Below are 20,085 nucleotides of genomic sequence, written 5' to 3' on the forward strand. Positions count from 1 at the left end.
TTCTGTTTATTCAGCATTCAGTCTAAAATTAGTTAATTCCTGCAAGAAATTCCAAGACTCTTGTTTTTAAATTTGATAAGAATTTTACCTCCAGTCGTAAAGAGCCGTTCTGTCAACCAATGTGAATGAACTGAAAATATTTTGAAATCATAAATAAACCTTAAACTGATCGTTTCGTGACATTTTTGACATTAAAGAACAATAATTGACGTTTTTGAGAAAATGAGGGTGGTTTTATGTGAAATTTTAACCTTTTGGGTCGGCCCGTTAATTTTACACGATGTTCAACAGACCTGACCCATATTTTGGTTTCTAAGGTCAACGAAAGTCAAAACTAACCGATAAGTTTTAAAACTTGGTTCCATCGCCTTTTGCTGAGTAAACTGTTCACTGTATAATTTCTACATCAAATTATAGCATATGGTAAACTGAATAAAGATTGTTCAAATACAAACCGAACATTAAATCTGCAATAATTACTTTTCGAGTTTATTTTTATGTTTTTTTTCTCGTATTTTTCTCCATTTTGTCATTTTGAAATGACAGCCAAAGCTATGTGAAAATCAGTCCCTCTTTTGCAACAGAAAATAAACAATTCAGCAAATTAATGATTCCTTTGGAGAAAAAAAATTAATGCAAACGAAAAACTAGTGAATCAAAAACGTTTCAAAATTGCACAGGTCAGCAGAAATTACATGTACTTCATTCCCACTGTTTCCACTAATTATTTTAATTGTTTAATCTAATTAAAATTTATTCTTAATCTTAATTAACTTATCATATCTTTTAAAAGCATGAAAAAATTCTTTGTCTAAAAATGAAATTAACATATAGTCAAAAAATTAACCATATCAAATACGTTTAATTACAAGAGCCCAATTAATTTTGATATCATAATTATCTGTCAAAAGATGGTATAGGGGACAGAAGAGGTGGGGAGGGGGAAAAAGGGGATTTTGTGAGTTGGACCAGAATATGTCCAAAAAATGATCCGCTATCCAGAAGTAAGGAATAAAACAAATTATATTGAAATAGTTGTCTTTTGCGTAATTTACATAGTATATCATAGTGTTATAGTTAAAATATTCTTTAATTAATAATATTCAATATCATTGTTTTTAATTTAACTGGATTTTCTAAAAGAATCGTATTATTGAAATGGTATCAAATCACGCCGACTCTAGCATGAGTTATACTATACCCCATCTTGTAGAATATACACGACTTCGTTCATATGGTGCCTACGATTGGTTCATTTTTTAAGCAAGGCATATAAAATGTGTTGGCGAATTTAGTCTCGTGTTGGCATTTAACATTGTCAGACAATAACACGTACTCTAGGAATCCGTTGTTACGCTTAGCATAAAGCGGTAGCACGGCTCTTCCTAGTCTTGGGGCCTAATAACAGGCTTCCAAAAACTGTTTCTATTTTCTTTTTAAATTTTAAAATCTAATCGAATGTGCGCCTGACCTTGTTGGTCAACAACGTTAGAGGCATTATGTTACGAAAGGTGCTTATAGGATGTTTGGCATTAATAGCCATAGCAAGAGCCCAAGGTAAGAAATTTTCATGTATTTGTTAGTTTTTGTACTTTGTTAATGTCAATGTAGGGAATACTAACAATTTTGCAACTTTTAACATTTTGCATGCTTACCAATATCTCGATGACAATAACAGTCAGCGTAGAAGTTCCTACGTGAGAGTGCAAATGTGATATAACCACTATGGATATATGTCAATATATTTGCTGTTGTCTTTTTGATTTTGAAAAGATCGGAATTTGCATGCATCCACGGCGAAAAGACGCGTATATCAGACCATAAAAGAAAATACCATTGTTTGAACTCCGAGGTCATTTTTTAGTTGCATGAGGTTGCTAACAATATCACTAAATTTCGTTTGTATATTAATGCCTTTGTCTTGTATTTACCCTTTTATTTGTATATCGTGATCGTTTTACACGGTCGGACCATTAAAACCTATTTTAAAAAAATTTCACAGATTAAAGCTTGCCTAATGCCAAATTTTGAAAAGTTTCTCTTGGAATAGTATATTAAAGATATACACTTTGCAGGAATACAAGATAACTTCTTTAACTCGAGATGTTTATCAACAAACCGTTTCAGCATGAATTCTACTAACTCTGCAGAATTGTTCCTGACAGGCCATCACGTGACCTTAATTTAGTGTTACGAGGTCAAGGGTCATAATGTCACGTGATATTGTAATGCCAGCTGGGGGTACAGAAAGAATACGTGGCAGGTCTAATAACAAAGAGAGTTTTGTAGTTGAGTTAAAGTTAAACTTTACTTTGAAAATTTCCGCTACTATGAAAATTTTTGCCAGTTCCAGAAATTTAATACTAAAAGTCTCAATTCACGAACAATAGAAAAAGGGTTGAGTATGTCAAATTAAAAGGAGTTTACATACTGAAAATAACCATTTAAAAATATCCGTCGCCAAAAAAACGCAGTGTTTTGTTACAATCAATATAACAGTTCAACCATTAATTTTTTTTGTCACCATTACTACCTGTTCCCTAAACGTTTTTGAAAAGCCATAAGAATAATTCTTGGCGTAAAAAATATAGCACTAATATAAAAAAAAATATTATCATATTCATTAAATACCATTCGTTACAAATTATCGGATTTTCAAGAAGTAGGTCAACGTCTCTGATGGCTGTTCAGATGTCAACCATAAAACGATTTCTAACCCCTTTTTTGGCTGTGTAAACTGGAAACTACTAATTACTTAAAATATTTTCCGCAAATCTATTCCGCAGCTCTTAAGCAATGCCAATTAAATTTTTTCTATTGATCCCATTGAAGGTCATTACTAAATTTCCTCGGATTCTCACCTGAGACATTTACTGCATTCCAAGATTCCGATCTGAGACGATTACCTCTAACATTCTCTCCACTAATGCTGCATGCTTTATGCTTATAATATTTACTAAAATAGTAACATGTCGCTCTACCCTTGTAGAAATAAAATGCGATGGTACAAATGATGGCGATATATTCTTACCCTTCCCCGAGACCGACCCTTGTTACCAATGTGAATGCATACAAGGAGAGAATGAATGTGAATATCTTGAATGCAAAGAAATGGTCTGCCAAAATGGCGAGCTCCCTTACAAACCAGAGGGCGAATGCTGCGCAATATGTCCACGTAAGTTCATACTATTGTATTCACATTGGAGAAAGGGGGATAGGAAAATTGTTGCTAAATATCAGTACATATCACGTAGTATTCCCAATGTTTCACCTGCAAGTTACCCCACTTTTACTAAAGATATTCATTACTAACTTTGTGTGAAATAATAAAGAATTTGACATTAACAATTTTCGCAAGATACATGTACATTGTACATCTTGCCAAATGGTGTATTAATTTCATTGTATAAATCGGTATTGCATCTCTTTAAAAACATAGAAAGGAAATCAACTTCAAAACTTTGAAAATACATAATTTTGCAAGATTGGCTTTTCCCTTGACTATATAAAAAGAACTAAACGCAAGCCAGATTTTTTTGTGTGATTACAATTACACATGTGTTTTCTGTGTCAGAGTAAACACAAAATGTGCTTTTTGATCATATAAGTGACTACTTACTAACGCACTGTTTTCTATTCTGTTTTCAGAAGAGGTTTCTGCTGAGGTAAGTTCATCTCATTCCTTCATTACAATCTGTGTGCTAATTGAGAATAATAGTAGATGCAATCAGGGCCGTTCTATGATGGATGCTCTTTCTTTTGCCCCACGGATAAAAGCTGGATTACCTTTATACCCATAATATACAATATCTCATGGTTTAGATTCTTAGATGAGACTTAAGAACAAAGCAGCATTTTGATGAGCTTATATCATGGTTACAATCTGCAGGTTACTACACTTGTTATCCAAGAAACACCAAAATTTGCATTTTAATCGGATTGCCATGGAAATGGAAATAACTTTAGTTTTCGGATGAAAAACTTAACTCTGGAAATGGTTCCAGAAGTGTTTCAGTTTTTAGACAATTCTAGTCGAATTATAAATGTTCTTACTATATTTGTCAGTTGACTCACATGTCTACAATGTGGTAATAATGTCAAAACCGGAAATGCCTTCTGGAATGTAGGATCTACCCATTCTTTAAAATATTCTTATAAATACATTTAATCTGTTCAACATGGCCGATATTAGACCTGTATTCAACGCCGTATTGCAAGAATATATAGGCTTTAAAAATAGAAAACCATTAAGTTTGCAATATACAAGACTGCAAGACATTCAACTTTTTCTACCGAGGTGACTGTCCTATCCTGCAATATACCTCTTGGTGTGCTTTGTGTTGGACCCTCTGGATGCTAGAATTGCTCACTCTACCGGGGTACCGATTGTGTTCGTCATTTCGGAATCCCCATCTTAGATACCAACTATAAGTCTGACCAAGCCTTGAACACGCCTTAACGGTAAACGATCCGTGGAAATATTGACCATCTTAGGTTTCAATGCATACCCAAAGATCATTAGCCTCTTTTTTCATAATTCAAAAATAATGAATATCTATTAATAACTTATTTTAAATTTATGCTTTCAGAGATCCCCCCGTGAAGATGTAAGTATCCATTTTTTGTTCTGGAAATCCAATCAGTTGCTTTTACAGCCGATAAAACCTTTCAGTACCCTAATAACATTCCAAAGGCGGTAGCAGACCTATTCTGTGCCTTACATCTCCCACTTCTGTTCTTCTAATAAAATCTTAACATAGGAAGTAACGGCATCACAGTCTTATATAACATGGTATGCTCCAATGAGACCAATACCGTAAGGAAAGAAATCAAGATGATTGTTTTAAACCTTACGTCACTGGTAATATAGTAATAGATGACTGATCTCTTATTCCTTTTCCAGGGTGTTGTAGCTGATACTGGATACCGAGCTAGATCTTCTAATGATAAAGCTGGACCCGCCATGACTGGTTACTACCAGGCTGTAAGTAAATCTTTTTTACCATCAGTATTGAACGATCAACTATTAATATGTTACTTAGCACCAACATTCACCTTTATTCAAATTTTACTTAGCACACGAGGTTTTAGAAGTGGCGGATTCGGATAAGCTGTGCTTTGTTTCTGGGATCTTACCGATATTATCGTATTGCGTTCTAACGATACCGGTATCAAATGGTAATATTAGACCAATCTGTAATTTTTTTTTTAATATATTACCATGCAAAGGGATCTCGAAGGACAAATATACTATTAACTATTTATGATCTCATTAATCGAATAACTAGATATTTTACCATGGTTAAAAACCTTATTTTAATCACTGTGCCTTCAAATGTTTTAAACTTCCCTTTTTCAGGGCGCTCCCGGACCTCGTGGACCCCCTGGACCACCCGGACAACCTGGACCACAAGGATTCCAAGGTGTACGTGGTGAAAATGGCGACCCTGGACAACATGTAAGTATCTTTATCTTTTATTCAAAATGTATATCATGTGAACGTCATGAGATATCAACAATGTCATTGGTGGAAATATTGTATGATTTGAACATACTTTCCAAAACAATGTTGTTAGATTCAAATAAATTTCAGTAGTACGAAATTAAGTGAATTGTATGGAGGTTGGTAGTTGAATGACTACTGTCTATCCCTGGCAGTATTTCCAAGTTTTAAGGATTTATATATTGTGTATTTTAGGGATCACCTGGACAACGAGGATTCCCAGGACCTCCTGGACCTTCTGGTCAAGATGTAAGTAGTTTTTTTTTTTTATGTATTTAACAATTAGATAAATCACTTTTATCATAGAATGTTAAATAAACCATATCGTTTTTATTCCGTTATTCTATAACGTTGAATGGTCACATTATTTTGCAAACGAGCGCACCACTTCTCTGGTTTGAAAAATAGTCAATATGATTGAATTTATCAGACTTATGTCTGAATAAGTTAGTTCATTGATGGAATCAAATCCTTTATTAAGCAAAAGTGCCATGTTAAAGCAGTACAAGCAAAAAACAATATTTTGAATAATTATCTGTATTGTTTGTGTTTCTAGGGTGATGAAGGTTTACCTGGAGATATGGGACCCCCTGGTGCTCTTGGACCTGCTGTAAGTTGTCATCTTTATTTTGTCGTCTTTAATTTACCATTTCTCTGACCGCACTTGAGAACATTTCTTCGACAACATTAGATGTGATATGAAAATAAAATTCCCATAAGAGACCTTGGTCACGAAGTCAGATCATATGTCCATGTGGTGTACCAAGTAAGTATTCAATATAAGAAATATGGAAGGCTGATAATCGGGTACTGGTTCAAAAAATGATGTCATATATACATGATGTATATTAAGTGTAAACTACATACGTATTAATCAATCCTTGTCTAATTTTAGGGACCACCCGGACGATCCGGAATCCCCGGAATGCCTGGACCTAAAGGACATCGTGGATTCCCCGGACAGCCTGGTAAAATCGGAGAAACTGGCAAAGAGGGAGATAAGGTACGTTACATTTATGAATGATTCATAAACAAAGAGCTGCTATTTGTGACCAATGAACAACTAGTGAAGAGCTCTGTTAATTTCTAGATCTTCAACAGCCCAAACTTGATTTTATATTCTTGAAATTTTGAGCAAACTGAAGACTTTCATTTTGGTAATTTTTCACTAATGTATCTTATTTTGATGTTTTTGATGTATATTTATTTGATGCCTTTTATAGTAATGTATATTTTATGATTGTAGGGTGCTCCTGGACCCCCAGGACCTACCGGTGGACCCGGTTCTATTGGTCCCCGTGGTGCAAACGGAGAACGTGGACGAGATGGAAGCACTGGTGCCCCTGTAAGTACTAGATTATTAAAACATAAATTTCGTTTGTTCGATTAAAATATTTCAATTATTCCCAAGTTCTGCTGTATGTTCAAATCTGTAGCAATTTCAACACATTTCTCAAAGTAAATAAATCACTATACAGTTGTCATCTTATTTTATTATAATGTTCCTCATGTTGCATTTTCTAGGGTTTAAGAGGTACTGATGGTCAACCCGGAAGTAGTGGAGCACCCGGACCTATTGGTCCACCCGGATCTGCTGGATTCCCCGGAAGTAACGGAGCTAAGGTATGTTCATTGTTTTTAAATTTAGCTCTTGATACGTTTCTAAGGATGTTACTTAGCAAAACCACATTTCTTTATAACAGGTTCGCTATCCGGTTTTCAGCTTTCCAATCAGCAGTTTTCATTCATTTCTGGAACTGGACTATTTACATATATTAAAGACTCTAATCAAATTCCTATCCCGTCCATTTACATTGTTTGTTTCTATTGTATATCTCTATTTTAGGGTGATCGTGGAGGCGCAGGAGAACGAGGTCCTCCCGGAGCTACTGGTACACCCGGTAATGATGGAGCCTCTGGTGCACCTGGTGCCCCTGGACAATCTGGTATCAGAGGAGAAGATGGTTCTCCTGGAGATAAAGGAGAACGAGTAAGTAGTCTGCATTGTTGCATTTCCAGTAATGTTAATAGTTTTGTAAGGAGTTTCACTAAGTGAAAACATAGACTAAATCCTGAAACTGAACAATGAAGATGAACCCTTCAGATAAATCATTAACCTGAACACTAGAAAAGGACACTGAAACTACATACTGAAACTGAACAAATTTAACTAAATCATTATAATCATTTTTAATCATATATGTCATTTCAGGGTTTAACTGGATCTAACGGTGCCCCTGGATTCCCTGGACCACAAGGACCACCCGGACCAAGCGGTCTTGCTGGAGCTGGTGGACCCAAAGGAGATGCTGTAAGTATATAAGTTATTAACATAAGTCACGAAAGTCAATATTATATTGTTCGTGTAAATCATCCGATCTACAATCTACGAACGGCCATTCGTAATCTGCAAGAGTTTTCAATTAATGGCCACTAGAAACGCCTCAAGCAATTGTTAGCCAATAATTTGTTGACTTGTCACGTGTTTCATTTTGACCCATTCTGTGGTCGTGTCAACACACTGTTTCGTTACTCAGTGGCCAAATGGTATATACATGTACAATGTATGTATGCATATTCGTTAAGCTGAAAATCAAAAACGCACGTGTCAGACTGTATTGTAATAATATTTTTCATTATTCAGGGACGAGATGGTTCCCCCGGAAGCTCTGGTGATCCCGGTCCAAGAGGTTCCCCTGGATCTCAAGGTGAACGAGGACTTCCTGGTCTTCCCGGTGTTGAGGGCAAACGTGTAAGTAAAGCTTTGATATCTCTTTCAAAATGTAGATAGTATTAGTATTTCATCGTGAAAATCTTATGTGGAGTTTTTTTAAATGTGATATTGTGATGAAGTCAACGTTTCAAATTTTTATCTTGCAAGTCAAGATTTCAAAAATGAATATTGTCTATTTCAGGGACCTAGTGGACCCGTCGGTTCCCCAGGACCCCAAGGTTCTCAAGGAGATTCTGTAAGTATTCATTCATTATTCATTGTTTTCCTTGCAACAGACCTTAGAGTCAGAGCTTCAAATAGATTAGCAGATTACATTGGTTCTAGATTCTGTTCTGTCAGGAATGCAGGTTCACTGGTCGTTTGATTCCACTGCATTTACCAACTTATCATTCTCCTAGATTTCGCAATTGCTTATGGAGTTAATAAAATGGTAAGCAATGGTTCGTAATAACTTCTTGCACTTAAAGCAAGACCCACTCTTCAAGAGCATTTGCTATTCTGTTAGGCATTCATATTATGTTGTTTGTATTTAGGGATCACAAGGTGCTCCCGGTCTTCCCGGAGCCGGTGGACAACCTGGACAGAGAGGTTCTGATGGTGCTAGAGGAGAGGCTGGAGAACGAGGAGAACCCGGATCAGCTGTAAGTAACCACTGTTATTTTTTTCTTTTTTTGATTGTTTGTTATGATATAAGAGTATATTTTAGGGAAGAAGTATTTTCGAGAAAAAATTTGCAATTTTCGGGTTGTAAAGCAGAGAAAAGGGACACTCCCCTCAACACCGGAACCATTTTGCTTTCTCTTTTGCCTGAGGCACTATTGTGATATGATCTCTACATGTCATTTAACAAATGGCTTTGTTTTCTGTTCTTTAATGATTATTTCGACTTTGTTGTATCGGAATTCTAAATAAAGCTGTTTTATTTTTCAGGGTCAACATGGTGCCCCTGGACCTTCCGGTGCCCCTGGTGCTCGAGTAAGTAAACATTTTGATGCAATGAATTATAATTTCTTCGAATGATATTCCAAAAAGATACAAATATGAATAAATAAACAAATAGATAACTGATTGAATATATGCATGAATGCATGAATGAATGATTGAATTTTCTATTAATTTCTCGTTATAGGGTTCCCCTGGATTCCCTGGTTTAGATGGTTCTACTGGTGACCGAGGACCCGCTGTAAGTATCATTTATTCTTACCAAATCTTATTGATTAAGTCTGATAATGTCCGAATAATTAGATACATTAGGAATCAAATAGTATTTGGTCCTTTCTTCGTCACTTGGTCTTTTGGATAGCTAGTACTGATATTGTAACTTAACTTATAACTTTGAGTTTGTTAAGCTTAATACATTGTCTTTCCGCTTTATGCAGTTGGTACTTAAAGTAGACGTTATTCTTTTGGTGGTCTTCAGTAGCTTATTTGTTTTTGGATCTTTATTATTAGGGAAGCAATGGTCTCGATGGTGCCCCTGGAGAGCAAGGTCCACAAGGTAATGCTGGACCACCCGGACTTCAAGGACCCTCTGGAAACAAAGGTGAAATGGTAAGTCAGTTTCTTAGTCTGTTATCGTATAATTTATTTTAAAAAATATGAAGCAGTTTGGCAAATGATTTGAATCTTGACTCATTTCAAGTCAATATCTTTGTTTTTGTTATGGTAAAATTTATTAAGCTAAATAAGGCAGTTTCGCTCTTAGCCTCCACCCATTTCACATTTAACAGGATTCGATCGATTTGGATGATTTGGAAATGAGCATGGTTAGATTTCTAATCCGTTTACATTTATTAAATTTTAAGGGAGCTGAAGGACGACAAGGTGATCCTGGACGACCAGGTGCACAAGGACCACGAGGAGAGAGAGGACCTTCTGGTGAACCTGGTCCAGGCGGACCTCCCGGACCCACTGTAAGTTGTTATTCTTTGCCTCAAAGGATTTTGTGATTGAACTAACTGCTAATTTTAGTATTATATTACTGTGATAAAACCTGATTCAATTTCACGACTTAGTTCGTCAACTCAGTATCTCTATTCTAAAGCCTATCAATTTAATTTTGATACTTCTATCTTTAAAAGAACAGAAATGAGTCGACTTAGGTGTAAGGTGTTCTTATAAGCTTGATGAAACGTGTATGATACATTTTATCATTTTAGGGTCAAACTGGAGAACGAGGAGAGGGTGGACAACAAGGAGAACAAGGTTTCCAAGTAAGCTATATTTTGTTGATTTCGTTCATAACTGCAATTCCATAAGCATTATTTAGCATTTATTAACTCAAGAGCCCATTTCATTTTGTCCATTTGGATATGAAATCGCACTGATAATCTTCACTAAAAGAGAAATGATAACATTAATACATTGTTGTAATACATTGCTATACCATCTTACTTACTGTTTTCAGGGTTTACCTGGTGCTGATGGAGCTCCCGGAGAGACCGGTAACACTGGACCACCCGGAGAAACTGGTGCCCCTGGTGAATCTGGACTTGCTGGTGAACGAGTGAGTATACATTACACATAGCCCATTTATTCACTTCAAAATAACGACATCATATTGAGAGGCGGTCAGTTTGAAATGTTTCACTTTAAGATAAAAATAATCCGTTATGCCGAATAACAATGTGAGTGGACTGCAATTTGAAAAGTTCTGATTTACAAAATATCACGATAGAGAACTGTTGAAGAAGATCGTTTTCCTGTAACGTCACTTGAATATTGAAATGCTCTTATTTTTTTAGGGTGAACAAGGTTTCCCTGGTGAAGTTGGACCACCTGGACAACGAGGTGCCCCTGGAGAACGAGGTAACTCTGGACCTTCTGGAGAAGTCGGTATGCCCGTAAGTATCAAATTTTGATATTATTTATTTCTTTGAGAAGCGATTATTTGATGTTTGTTGCATCTTCCAGATTAAGTTGTTTTTTGGGACAATGTTCCTACTAACACTTTAGTCCACCCATGTTCACAATTATCAAGTTGCTGTTGATTTCTGTTCACAATTGGACTCTTCTCTCCACCGAAGAAGCATACCAAGTGCTTGAATGTTGATCACCAAATGGACATTGTTACTTACCAGTAGATATTATTAGAGTTCATCAGGTTGTTATTGACCACTCCTCACAATAGGACGCTTTTCTTCACCGATGAAGCGTATCAAGTGCTCTGTACTTACCAATGGAGCTTATTGTAATCTATGGAAGAAGTTATCAAAGATAATAAAAAGTGTGTTGTATATCTGTAGGGTCCACCTGGTAATTCTGGAGATCGTGGTGATCCTGGTCCACAAGGATTAATTGTAAGTATATTGATATATTAGTCACAACACAGTCAATGACAATATACGTCTGTAAAGTCTTCAAAGAAATCCATATTGTTGAAGCCTTCGTGTCAATCTAAATCTGAAGACAAGCTGTTCTATGAAACCTTCGAGGCAAGTAATGTTATTACAACTATGAAATTGCTGACTATGGATTGTGAATTGCAAATGAAGAACTACGACAATGAACTGAGCAATCATTGATATCTAAGCTCACAATAACTTACATCGCCAATTTTTTTTTGCTATCCTAGGGTCTTCCTGGAGAGCAAGGTCCACAAGGTCGTGCTGGTCCAAGAGGTCTTACTGTAAGTATCTAAATTATACATAGTTATATTATCCTATATTGTAAAGCATACAGGAATATATCAACTGTTAGATTAATTTAAGCATATGCTCTGATGTGGAAAACATCTGGAAATACTCCAAAGTTGATAAAAAATCCATTATCTTCACTTATAAATATTCTTTTTACATCCATAGGGTTCTACTGGAGAAAGAGGTCGAGATGGTGAACCTGGTCCACCCGGAGAGACTGGTAATGCTGGTCCACCCGGAGCAACTGGTCCATCTGGACTCGTAGCTGCTAAAGGAGATCGTGGACCTTCCGGTCCTGCTGGAGAACCCGGTCCACCCGGAAACACTGGACAACGAGGTGTTGCTGGTGCCCAAGGTCAACAAGGTCCACCCGGTCTTGGCGTAAGTATTGTCAGAGCATCGATTATACACATGGAATATCCCTATTGATGGGATTTATAAAGTTCTTGACAGAGGAAGTTTTAACATGGTTGTTGGCATTGATCATACGACGCACAAAACACATTGTTAGTTTGGCATGTTTCCGGTCTGGTACTCCTGTAATATTTATAATCATCTTCCAGCTAATTAGACAATCAATTGATTATTATTTATTCTTCTAGGGTGCCCCCGGAGAATCTGGTCTTGCTGGTGAAACTGGAGCTCCTGGATTAAAGGTAAGTCACTGATTTAATAGTCCAGTCTGCCCAATCTTTGTCATGATATCAAGAACATCAGTTGAGTTTCACTATGTTACTGAGGTATTTACTATTAATTCCTCAAATTTTACTGCTTGATGGGTGCAGATACGTTGAACTGGATATTCAAAGCTGACATTTGCAACTTACAATAGTTATTTTCATTACCAAATTTATCTGAAGGCATTATTTAGTTTGCTTCTTATATTTTTAGGGAGATAATGGTGCTCGTGGATTCCGTGGTGAACAAGGTCCCTCTGGTGAACCTGTAAGTAGCTGTTTCAATATATTTACAACTTTATCTTGGTGATGTATTTAATGTTATATAACACTATTTTAAGAATTCATGAGCTATTCAGCAAATACCAGCATACTTGATGACGCCCGATCTAAAGTAATATTCTATATAGTAAAAGTCATCCGTTCCTTTATTTCTAGGGACCCGAAGGTGTTGCTGGACGTAAAGGTTCTCGAGGAGAGGGTGGTACCCCCGGTACCGCTGGACAACCTGGTCAACCCGGCCGACAAGGACCCGCTGGACCACCCGGAGCCCAAGGATCACTTGGACCTGCCGGTACAGCTGGACAACAAGGAGAACGAGTAAGTAATTTTGCTTTACTTTTATTTCAGATCTGTATTGAATTCGCTTGAATATATTATTGGTTTGATGCAAGAAACCTAAATGTCTTATGAAGCATTATAGGCAATAGCTTCGAGGCTGAAGTCTACTCTTGACATCCGAGATCCAACTTCATTTATAATACAAGATAAACCTATAATCCAATAATTTTTATTACCTTCAGGGAGAGCGAGGTGAGGTTGGACCCCCAGGACGACAAGGAGAGGCTGGTGCTTCTGGAAACAATGGACTTGATGGTGCCCCCGGTGATAGAGGATCTCCAGGACAACAAGTGAGTATCATATTATATACTTTTTGAATTTTGCATTTCTGTGGTGCTATATTTTTGGATAACTTTATTAAGGCTTTGTCTAAATTAGCGATATTTTAATGTGTTATCATTCATAATTTGTTTCGCTGACGTTTTGAAAAATCATGAATTTTTTGCTCTTTTATTGAAGTTTATGAGAAACGTTAATGTTTTTCAGGGACCATCTGGACCTCCCGGACCAACTGGACCACAAGGTGAACGAGGAAACCCTGGTGCCCCTGGATTCCAAGGAGAACCTGGACCTCAAGGTCTTGCTGGAGCACCTGTAAGTTATTTATTTACCTTTTTTATTATATTGTTATTTACCCAAGTCATCAACTATCAAAGCGCCGACATTTCAAAATTATGATATTTCTTGTTGTCCATTTAATAATGCTTATGCTTTCATTAATGTCAAAATGATTCTTGTATGTTTTAGGGTGAGTCTGGACAAGCTGGACGAGATGGTAGTGATGGACAATCTGGACCACCCGGACCTCTTGGTCCACCTGGATCTCCTGGACCACCTGGAGAGCCCGGATTACCTGTAAGTTAACTTTATTTTGTAATAATGTTTTCATGAAGTATGGTCATATTTAAGTATCTCCACTATACAGATTTAGTTCGCCTACTTTCGAACCGAGCCGTATTTGCTGAATAAGAGAATTTGATGAACAAGCACCTGCTCTAAATCTGGTTTGACACATAGCAGTTTTATGTCACCAATTGTTTGTGATTGTTTTTGTAGGGATCTTCTGGTAAAGATGGTCTTCCTGGATTACCTGGTATTGTTGGTTCTAAGGGCTCACGAGGTCTTCAAGGACGATCTGGACCACCCGGACTACAAGGAAATTCCGTAAGTATTTTGTTCAATACGTTTATTTGATACCACTTAATGCTATTTTCATAGAATTTGCGTGTAAAACAACATAATTTTCATCGCTAGGAAATATAAATGTAATTAAGTGTTAATAGCATGTGTATCGGAGTTTATATTAATTGCAAAAGTTGTTCCATTTAAGTAAAATTCCATATAAACTGATGTTTTTAATTATTCATCGTTTTTTTAGGGTCCACCAGGAACAACTGGAGCACAAGGATCTCAAGGAGAACGAGGAGAGCGAGTAAGTTCTTAATCTTTAATCATGCCCACCTGATCATTTGAACTGACTCATGGTGTATAATCCTACATTAATAATGATACTAATTCGATTATCATTACCGTTTCTGTAAATATGGATTATCGTATATCGATTATGATGGATATTTCAACAACAATAAACTTAATTTCTTATTCCCGATAAGATGAATGTATATCGGAAATGTTCCTAACCAATCATGGCGTTTTTCGTATCTTGTCAGCATTAGATGTAGCCTGACATGATACTATATTGCTATTGCTGTATTTTGCTGGTAACGTCTATGTATAATTTCAGGGCGAACGTGGACCTTCTGGACAACCTGGTAGTACTGGTGCTCCTGGTATTGCTGTAAGTATTCTTTACATAATGTCAGAGTGTTTCGTAGATCTAACGAGGTACCTCTTTTTTAGTAGCACAACATGATGCAGACATTTATTTCCATACATTTGAATACCTTCTCCTTGGTTTTGGTCATGCGACTGTAAAGATTTATATTTACCCCAATGATATAATATGGGACATGAGTAAAACATGATTTAATTAAAATTTGAAATTTTCCGATTACTTGATTAATGAAGACGTACTGAAAGGATTGTAACTCGTCATGTAACTATCTTGTGATTTCAGGGAGCTCAAGGTCTTCAAGGAGAGAAGGGAGAAACCGGACGTTCTGGAGCTGCTGTAAGTTTACTATCATCTTCGACATATTTATTAAGTTGATGTATTTCATACACATAGGTTGTATGAAACCTTGTTCAAACGAGAGATGTTGTCACCAAGACACCATAAGCCCCACATGTAACCTTCAGCTATTGAAAGGGAAACTGGTATTGACTGTAATGCTTAAATGGAATTGTACCGTGTTTATATCGGAGACCTACGGACAGATCTGAGAAAAACGGATGCCATAGTGCTTCGAACTAAGTGACAAGAATGCTGAATGCTGTCAATTTTCATGCTGAAGAAATTCTTTTCATACTTCTTATTTCGAATCATCTTTATACTGTTAATGTTTATGATTTCAGGGAGACAAAGGATGGCCAGGATTACCTGGTCCACAAGGACCTCCCGGACCATCTGTAAGTATTGCATATTTTTCTGTAAAAAATGTTAAGCGCAGCAATGACATTGAAAGTATATACAGTCCAGAATAGCTGGACAGATATAAAAAAAAGTTGAATTAAAAAAGGTGACAATACAGCTGATTTTTGACAGATGGAAGTCCAATGAGAATAATGATTATGACATACTTGTATTTAACGAGTTGATATTTTAAAGATCACCATCTTCTATTACAGGGAAGCAGTGGTGAAACTGGACCTTCTGGTCAACAAGGTCCTCCTGGACAACCTGTAAGTAGACGCAATCGCTGCTTTTTCTCAGAACATTTCAAATAGTAATTTATTCAATTCAACTTTAATCACAGGTCGCTTTAGCAATGTCATGTTTTAGGTTTAGCAGAACTACGGCGTTAGTCTGCTGTTTTTATATTTTGATGAAATAAAGAAGTAGTAAGTGTGAATAGTGATCTGGATAATAACACTATTTAGCAATGCTTGGAGCCATAATTTTTTATCTTTTGATATATATTCAGTATTTAGATGGTGATGTTTTGTATCATTTTAGGGACAACCTGGTCAACGTGGTTTGAATGGACGACCTGGAGAGCCAGGAGCCCAAGGTCAAGTTGGACCAGCTGTAAGTACACCATAACTAACTTTTTATTGTCAGAGTTTAGGCAATGAATGCAGATCGTATGTTGGGGCATCCCATTTCTTTACACAGATCTTTTAATATGAGCAAGTAAATACAGATTTGCCTGTATTGTCCTTAAGCTGTCAACGGATTTTGACAAAATACATGAAAGTGCTGAGATTTTTTAATACGGACTGTAGTCTTTAAAATCATTTCGATGAAGTAAAATTATGTTTACCCTTAAAGAGTTTCTAACTCGTCTGAATTATATTTTCAGGGAGGCAGAGGATCTCAAGGTGATGATGGACCATCTGTAAGTATTAATCTGTTGAATCATTTTAAAAAAGCTTTTAAGTCTTTGAGTCTTGTTTTCTTTTAAATGAATTCAATTTTTATCCTCGTCAAATTTCTTGTTTCTTAAAGTTTGATTTTTAATTTGCTTTCATTGCCTTTAGTCTTTAATGCCAGTGCTTTCCAATGAATTCCCGTGTAATAGCCGTCAAATTTATTAAAGACTTTTAGTTTGAATTTTCATTAAACTTCCTCTTACAAATGTTCTGTGATTCATTATAGGGACCAATGGGACCACGAGGTGCCCCTGGACCACCAGGACCCCCCGGATATGCCCCAGTCTTCCCACCACGACAACAACAGAGCAAGGGAGTCGATCCTTACTATGTAAGTATTTGCAAACAAAGCAAAAACCATCATATTGTTGGTTACTATATATGAACTTTTCACAATAACCAATCACTTCACAACACAAAGTTTGTTTTAACCATCACCACAACACTATTGCATTTTGGATGTAGATGCTATATTCTCTCTTCATTGTTGGTGATTGTAAAATTTCACAAGTGGAAACGTATCATGTTTATAAATTAAGACTATAACAAAATAAAGTTATTGTTATGTTATCTGTACAATTACTGTTGTATTTTTATTGATATTCCCTTTCTTAATATCTGTTCTGTTCTATTTTTCCAGCAATATGATCAACCAGAAGAAGACGTAAGTACATGATATTTTAAGATTTTCTGCTATGCTGCATGGTATGCATAGACAGAGTTAAGGTTTCTAAATACATTAAGATTTGCTGCTATGCTGCATAACATACATAGACAGAGTTAAGGTTTCTGAAATGGCCTATATCAGACAAACATTGAGATGTTGGGGAAGCCTGATCTGTACTATGGTCTGAGTACGGACGTTATCTTTATCATCTATATTTTATGTAATCATGTTTGCCAACGTCATCATCTGTCTACTATATATATTTCAGTTCCTTAAATTACCAAACTTCAACGAGAGAGTTTCCCTTGTTCAAGAAGCACTCCACCGAGTACGTAAACCAACTGGCAGCAAATTGGACCCTGCAATTACTTGCCGTCAATTATTCGAAGATAACCCAGAATTTGAAGATGGTAGGAAATTTTTGTACTTAAACTGTGTACAGAACTGTGAGGGTTGAAACGAGAAACTGGAATCTTGAAAACAGTTTCTTAAATTGAAATGCATTGGCGTTTACGTAGTTTCGTTTGATAATTGGTCTCGCGAAAAGGCATGAATTTCAGTAAGTTCAATAAGGGTCTCCGATTTTCAATCCAAAATAATTTTTTAGACATACTGCTTGCTTCTTTTTTTGCTTATTAGATTTTGTATCATCACATTAATTTGTCTTTTATAGAATACTAGTGTAAGTATATTTGTTTCATCCATAGGTATTTACAACATCGATCCTAATATGGGAAGTGGTATTGATTCATTTGAAGTTTTCTGCAGAAAGCAAGAAGGCGAAACCTGTATCAAATCTGCTGCCGCCATCGTAAGTTATGTTTTGAAGTACTCTAACCTTAAGTCCGAAACATGTAAATCAAACTATTATTTCTATATCATCAAGATGGCAGTGGGGCACCTAAAATGACGCTGATGTCAATCACGAAAATGCACCATGAATAGTGCTTGCAAGATTTTACACAAATACTTGAGCCACTCTTGGAGAACACACAATGCCTCTAAAATTCAATGCATACAGAATAGTTAACTGATAAAGTTATAATTATTTGTTGTAGTACAAACCACAAAGATGGACTCAACATGATGATGGTGGATACTTGTTTATGGAAGAACTTAATGACGACAAAGAAGTGAGTACTAAAGATCATTTTTCTGAAATGAAAAGATATTCCTTTAAAAACGCGATGTAGAACGTTTTTAGTTTCCAACTCATTTGAGCAAACAACTGATCACCAAGTGTTCGAGCCATTCCACTGGATGCTTTTTGGGTGTCAATTTCTTTAAGCAAACAACTCGTGACCCATTATTCCTTATTGTGGATTGGTCATTGGTACACAAAAAACTGCAAACCACATAAGCATTTAGTGACAAAGTTCCTAATATATAACTCTGTCTTGCTTTTTATTTCAGTTCGAATATGCTGTTAAAGAAACTCAGCTTAACGCTTTGAAGGATCATTCAGAAAAGGGTCGTCAATCATTAACATACAACTGTTTGAACTCTGAAGCCTATGGATTAAGATTCGCCATGGACAATGATGTTGAAATCGATTCCACCCAGACTCGTATAGGAAAAGCTGCAACTATTAACTATAGAGATGAATGCAATGTAAGTAATCCTTTCATGTGTTTCGGTTGTCAACAGTATATGAATGTCATATGAAAAGCAGAATGCATCAAAAATGTCATCGTTTCGTTGAACATGCATCAGTGTCGGTTAAGTAAAGGCTTAGGTTATATGTTGTTCTAGGGTTAACTTCAAAAAAGGTTTTAACGATCAAGGTGCTCAAACTTTAATATTTTCTTTTTTTCTCTTTACAGAGCACAGATAATGAATGGCATTCTGCCGTTTTTGAACTTAGAACCAAAAAAGCTAAAATGTTACCAATATTAGACGTTAGGTTATTTGACGTCGGTCGTGATAACCAACAGTTTGGAATTGAGGTGGGAGAAGTTTGCTTCAGCTAAACCGACGCATCATTTAGATTATTTTTTTCAAATTAATTCTTCATATTCTGGTGCTACGGGGCCAAGGATGCCTTCATTACATTAATACTCAGACACATTGTACAAAAAGCGCCTTATCTTATTCCGCCCATTTTGTTTTTATGTAAATTTGTATATCACGTGTGACTCAAGGACCTCGTTATGGAAAAAAAATCAGCCTCATTTTCAAAGGAACTGTGATGATGTCATTCTCCACACTGGGAAAAGACGAGGCCGTGACGTAATAACTGTGATGTACATAATAATGTGATATCAACCTCACTGCCATGTATCAAGGACATCTACCGTCGTCAACGAAACCAAAATTGTAATATAGGAAATTCTACATTCATTGTCTGGAAAAATTATTTGTAAAACGTGAAATAAAAAAGATGTCCATCTATTAAATTTAATTTGTCATCCTGTTATTATTTTTGTCGGTCATAGCTGAAGTCTTCAATAAAAAAGATAAAAAACCACTATATGGATCAAGTGTCTAAAACTAAGATGGCAAATATGGAACCCTGATATTGTTTGTAATGAGCTGGGGGTACCTATGGGTGAAGTGAGTTAGCAAACTGTCTCCAATTAGCTTCAAATGCTCGATAATCCAGAATACAGTAATCTGATTGGTTAATAAACCTAAATTTGAAATGAATTTAAGTGATTGACCAATCAGATGACTGGAAGACTGAAATCATCTCAAGGAACACTGAAATCAATCCATGGCCTCTTGGCATTAAACTTCAGCATCTCACTATCCTG

General features: G+C 36.2%; 2 protein-coding genes across 2 annotated transcripts; both read left to right on the forward strand.

Annotated features, from left to right (window-relative positions):
• Positions 1-1,303: 1,303 nt before the first annotated feature.
• Positions 1,304-7,481, forward strand: LOTGIDRAFT_219950 (hypothetical protein; the record flags this gene model as incomplete). Its single annotated transcript, XM_009063403.1, has 11 exons — positions 1,304-1,557; positions 3,649-3,665; positions 4,590-4,607; positions 4,904-4,984; positions 5,360-5,458; positions 5,699-5,752; positions 6,060-6,113; positions 6,399-6,506; positions 6,750-6,848; positions 7,028-7,126; positions 7,350-7,481. Coding segments are annotated over exons 1-11 (819 nt in total), but the record flags the coding sequence as incomplete, so codon positions are not given.
• A 666-nt stretch (positions 7,482-8,147) lies between these two features.
• On the forward strand, positions 8,148-19,800 carry LOTGIDRAFT_194209 (hypothetical protein). The gene is made up of 34 exons (XM_009063404.1): positions 8,148-8,255; positions 8,419-8,472; positions 8,771-8,878; positions 9,168-9,212; positions 9,367-9,420; positions 9,690-9,788; positions 10,043-10,150; positions 10,397-10,450; positions 10,645-10,743; positions 10,982-11,080; positions 11,483-11,536; positions 11,812-11,865; positions 12,041-12,256; positions 12,478-12,531; positions 12,767-12,820; positions 12,991-13,152; positions 13,356-13,463; positions 13,660-13,767; positions 13,921-14,028; positions 14,230-14,337; positions 14,552-14,605; positions 14,918-14,971; positions 15,251-15,304; positions 15,649-15,702; positions 15,922-15,975; positions 16,250-16,321; positions 16,596-16,631; positions 16,892-16,996; positions 17,306-17,329; positions 17,601-17,742; positions 18,040-18,143; positions 18,391-18,465; positions 18,746-18,943; positions 19,156-19,800. The coding sequence occupies exons 6-34, from the start codon at positions 9,786-9,788 to the stop codon at positions 19,300-19,302; spliced, it is 2,562 nt and encodes an 853-aa protein (XP_009061652.1). The 5' UTR covers positions 8,148-8,255; positions 8,419-8,472; positions 8,771-8,878; positions 9,168-9,212; positions 9,367-9,420; positions 9,690-9,785; the 3' UTR covers positions 19,303-19,800.
• Positions 19,801-20,085: the final 285 nt, after the last annotated feature.

The sequence above is a fragment of the Lottia gigantea genome (genome assembly GCF_000327385.1).
Source record: "Lottia gigantea unplaced genomic scaffold LOTGIsca_57, whole genome shotgun sequence".
In the NCBI taxonomy this organism is placed as follows: Eukaryota; Metazoa; Mollusca; class Gastropoda; family Lottiidae; genus Lottia; species Lottia gigantea.

What these genes read in the sequence shown, in the direction of transcription:
- LOTGIDRAFT_194209 (XM_009063404.1), top strand. An exon ending in CTGGAGCTCCTGGATTAAAG is followed by an intron (nt 12,532 to 12,766) that starts GTAAGTCACTGA and finishes TTATATTTTTAG; the next exon opens with GGAGATAATGGTGCTCGTGG. An exon ending in CCGGACGTTCTGGAGCTGCT is followed by an intron (nt 15,305 to 15,648) that starts GTAAGTTTACTA and finishes TTATGATTTCAG; the next exon opens with GGAGACAAAGGATGGCCAGG.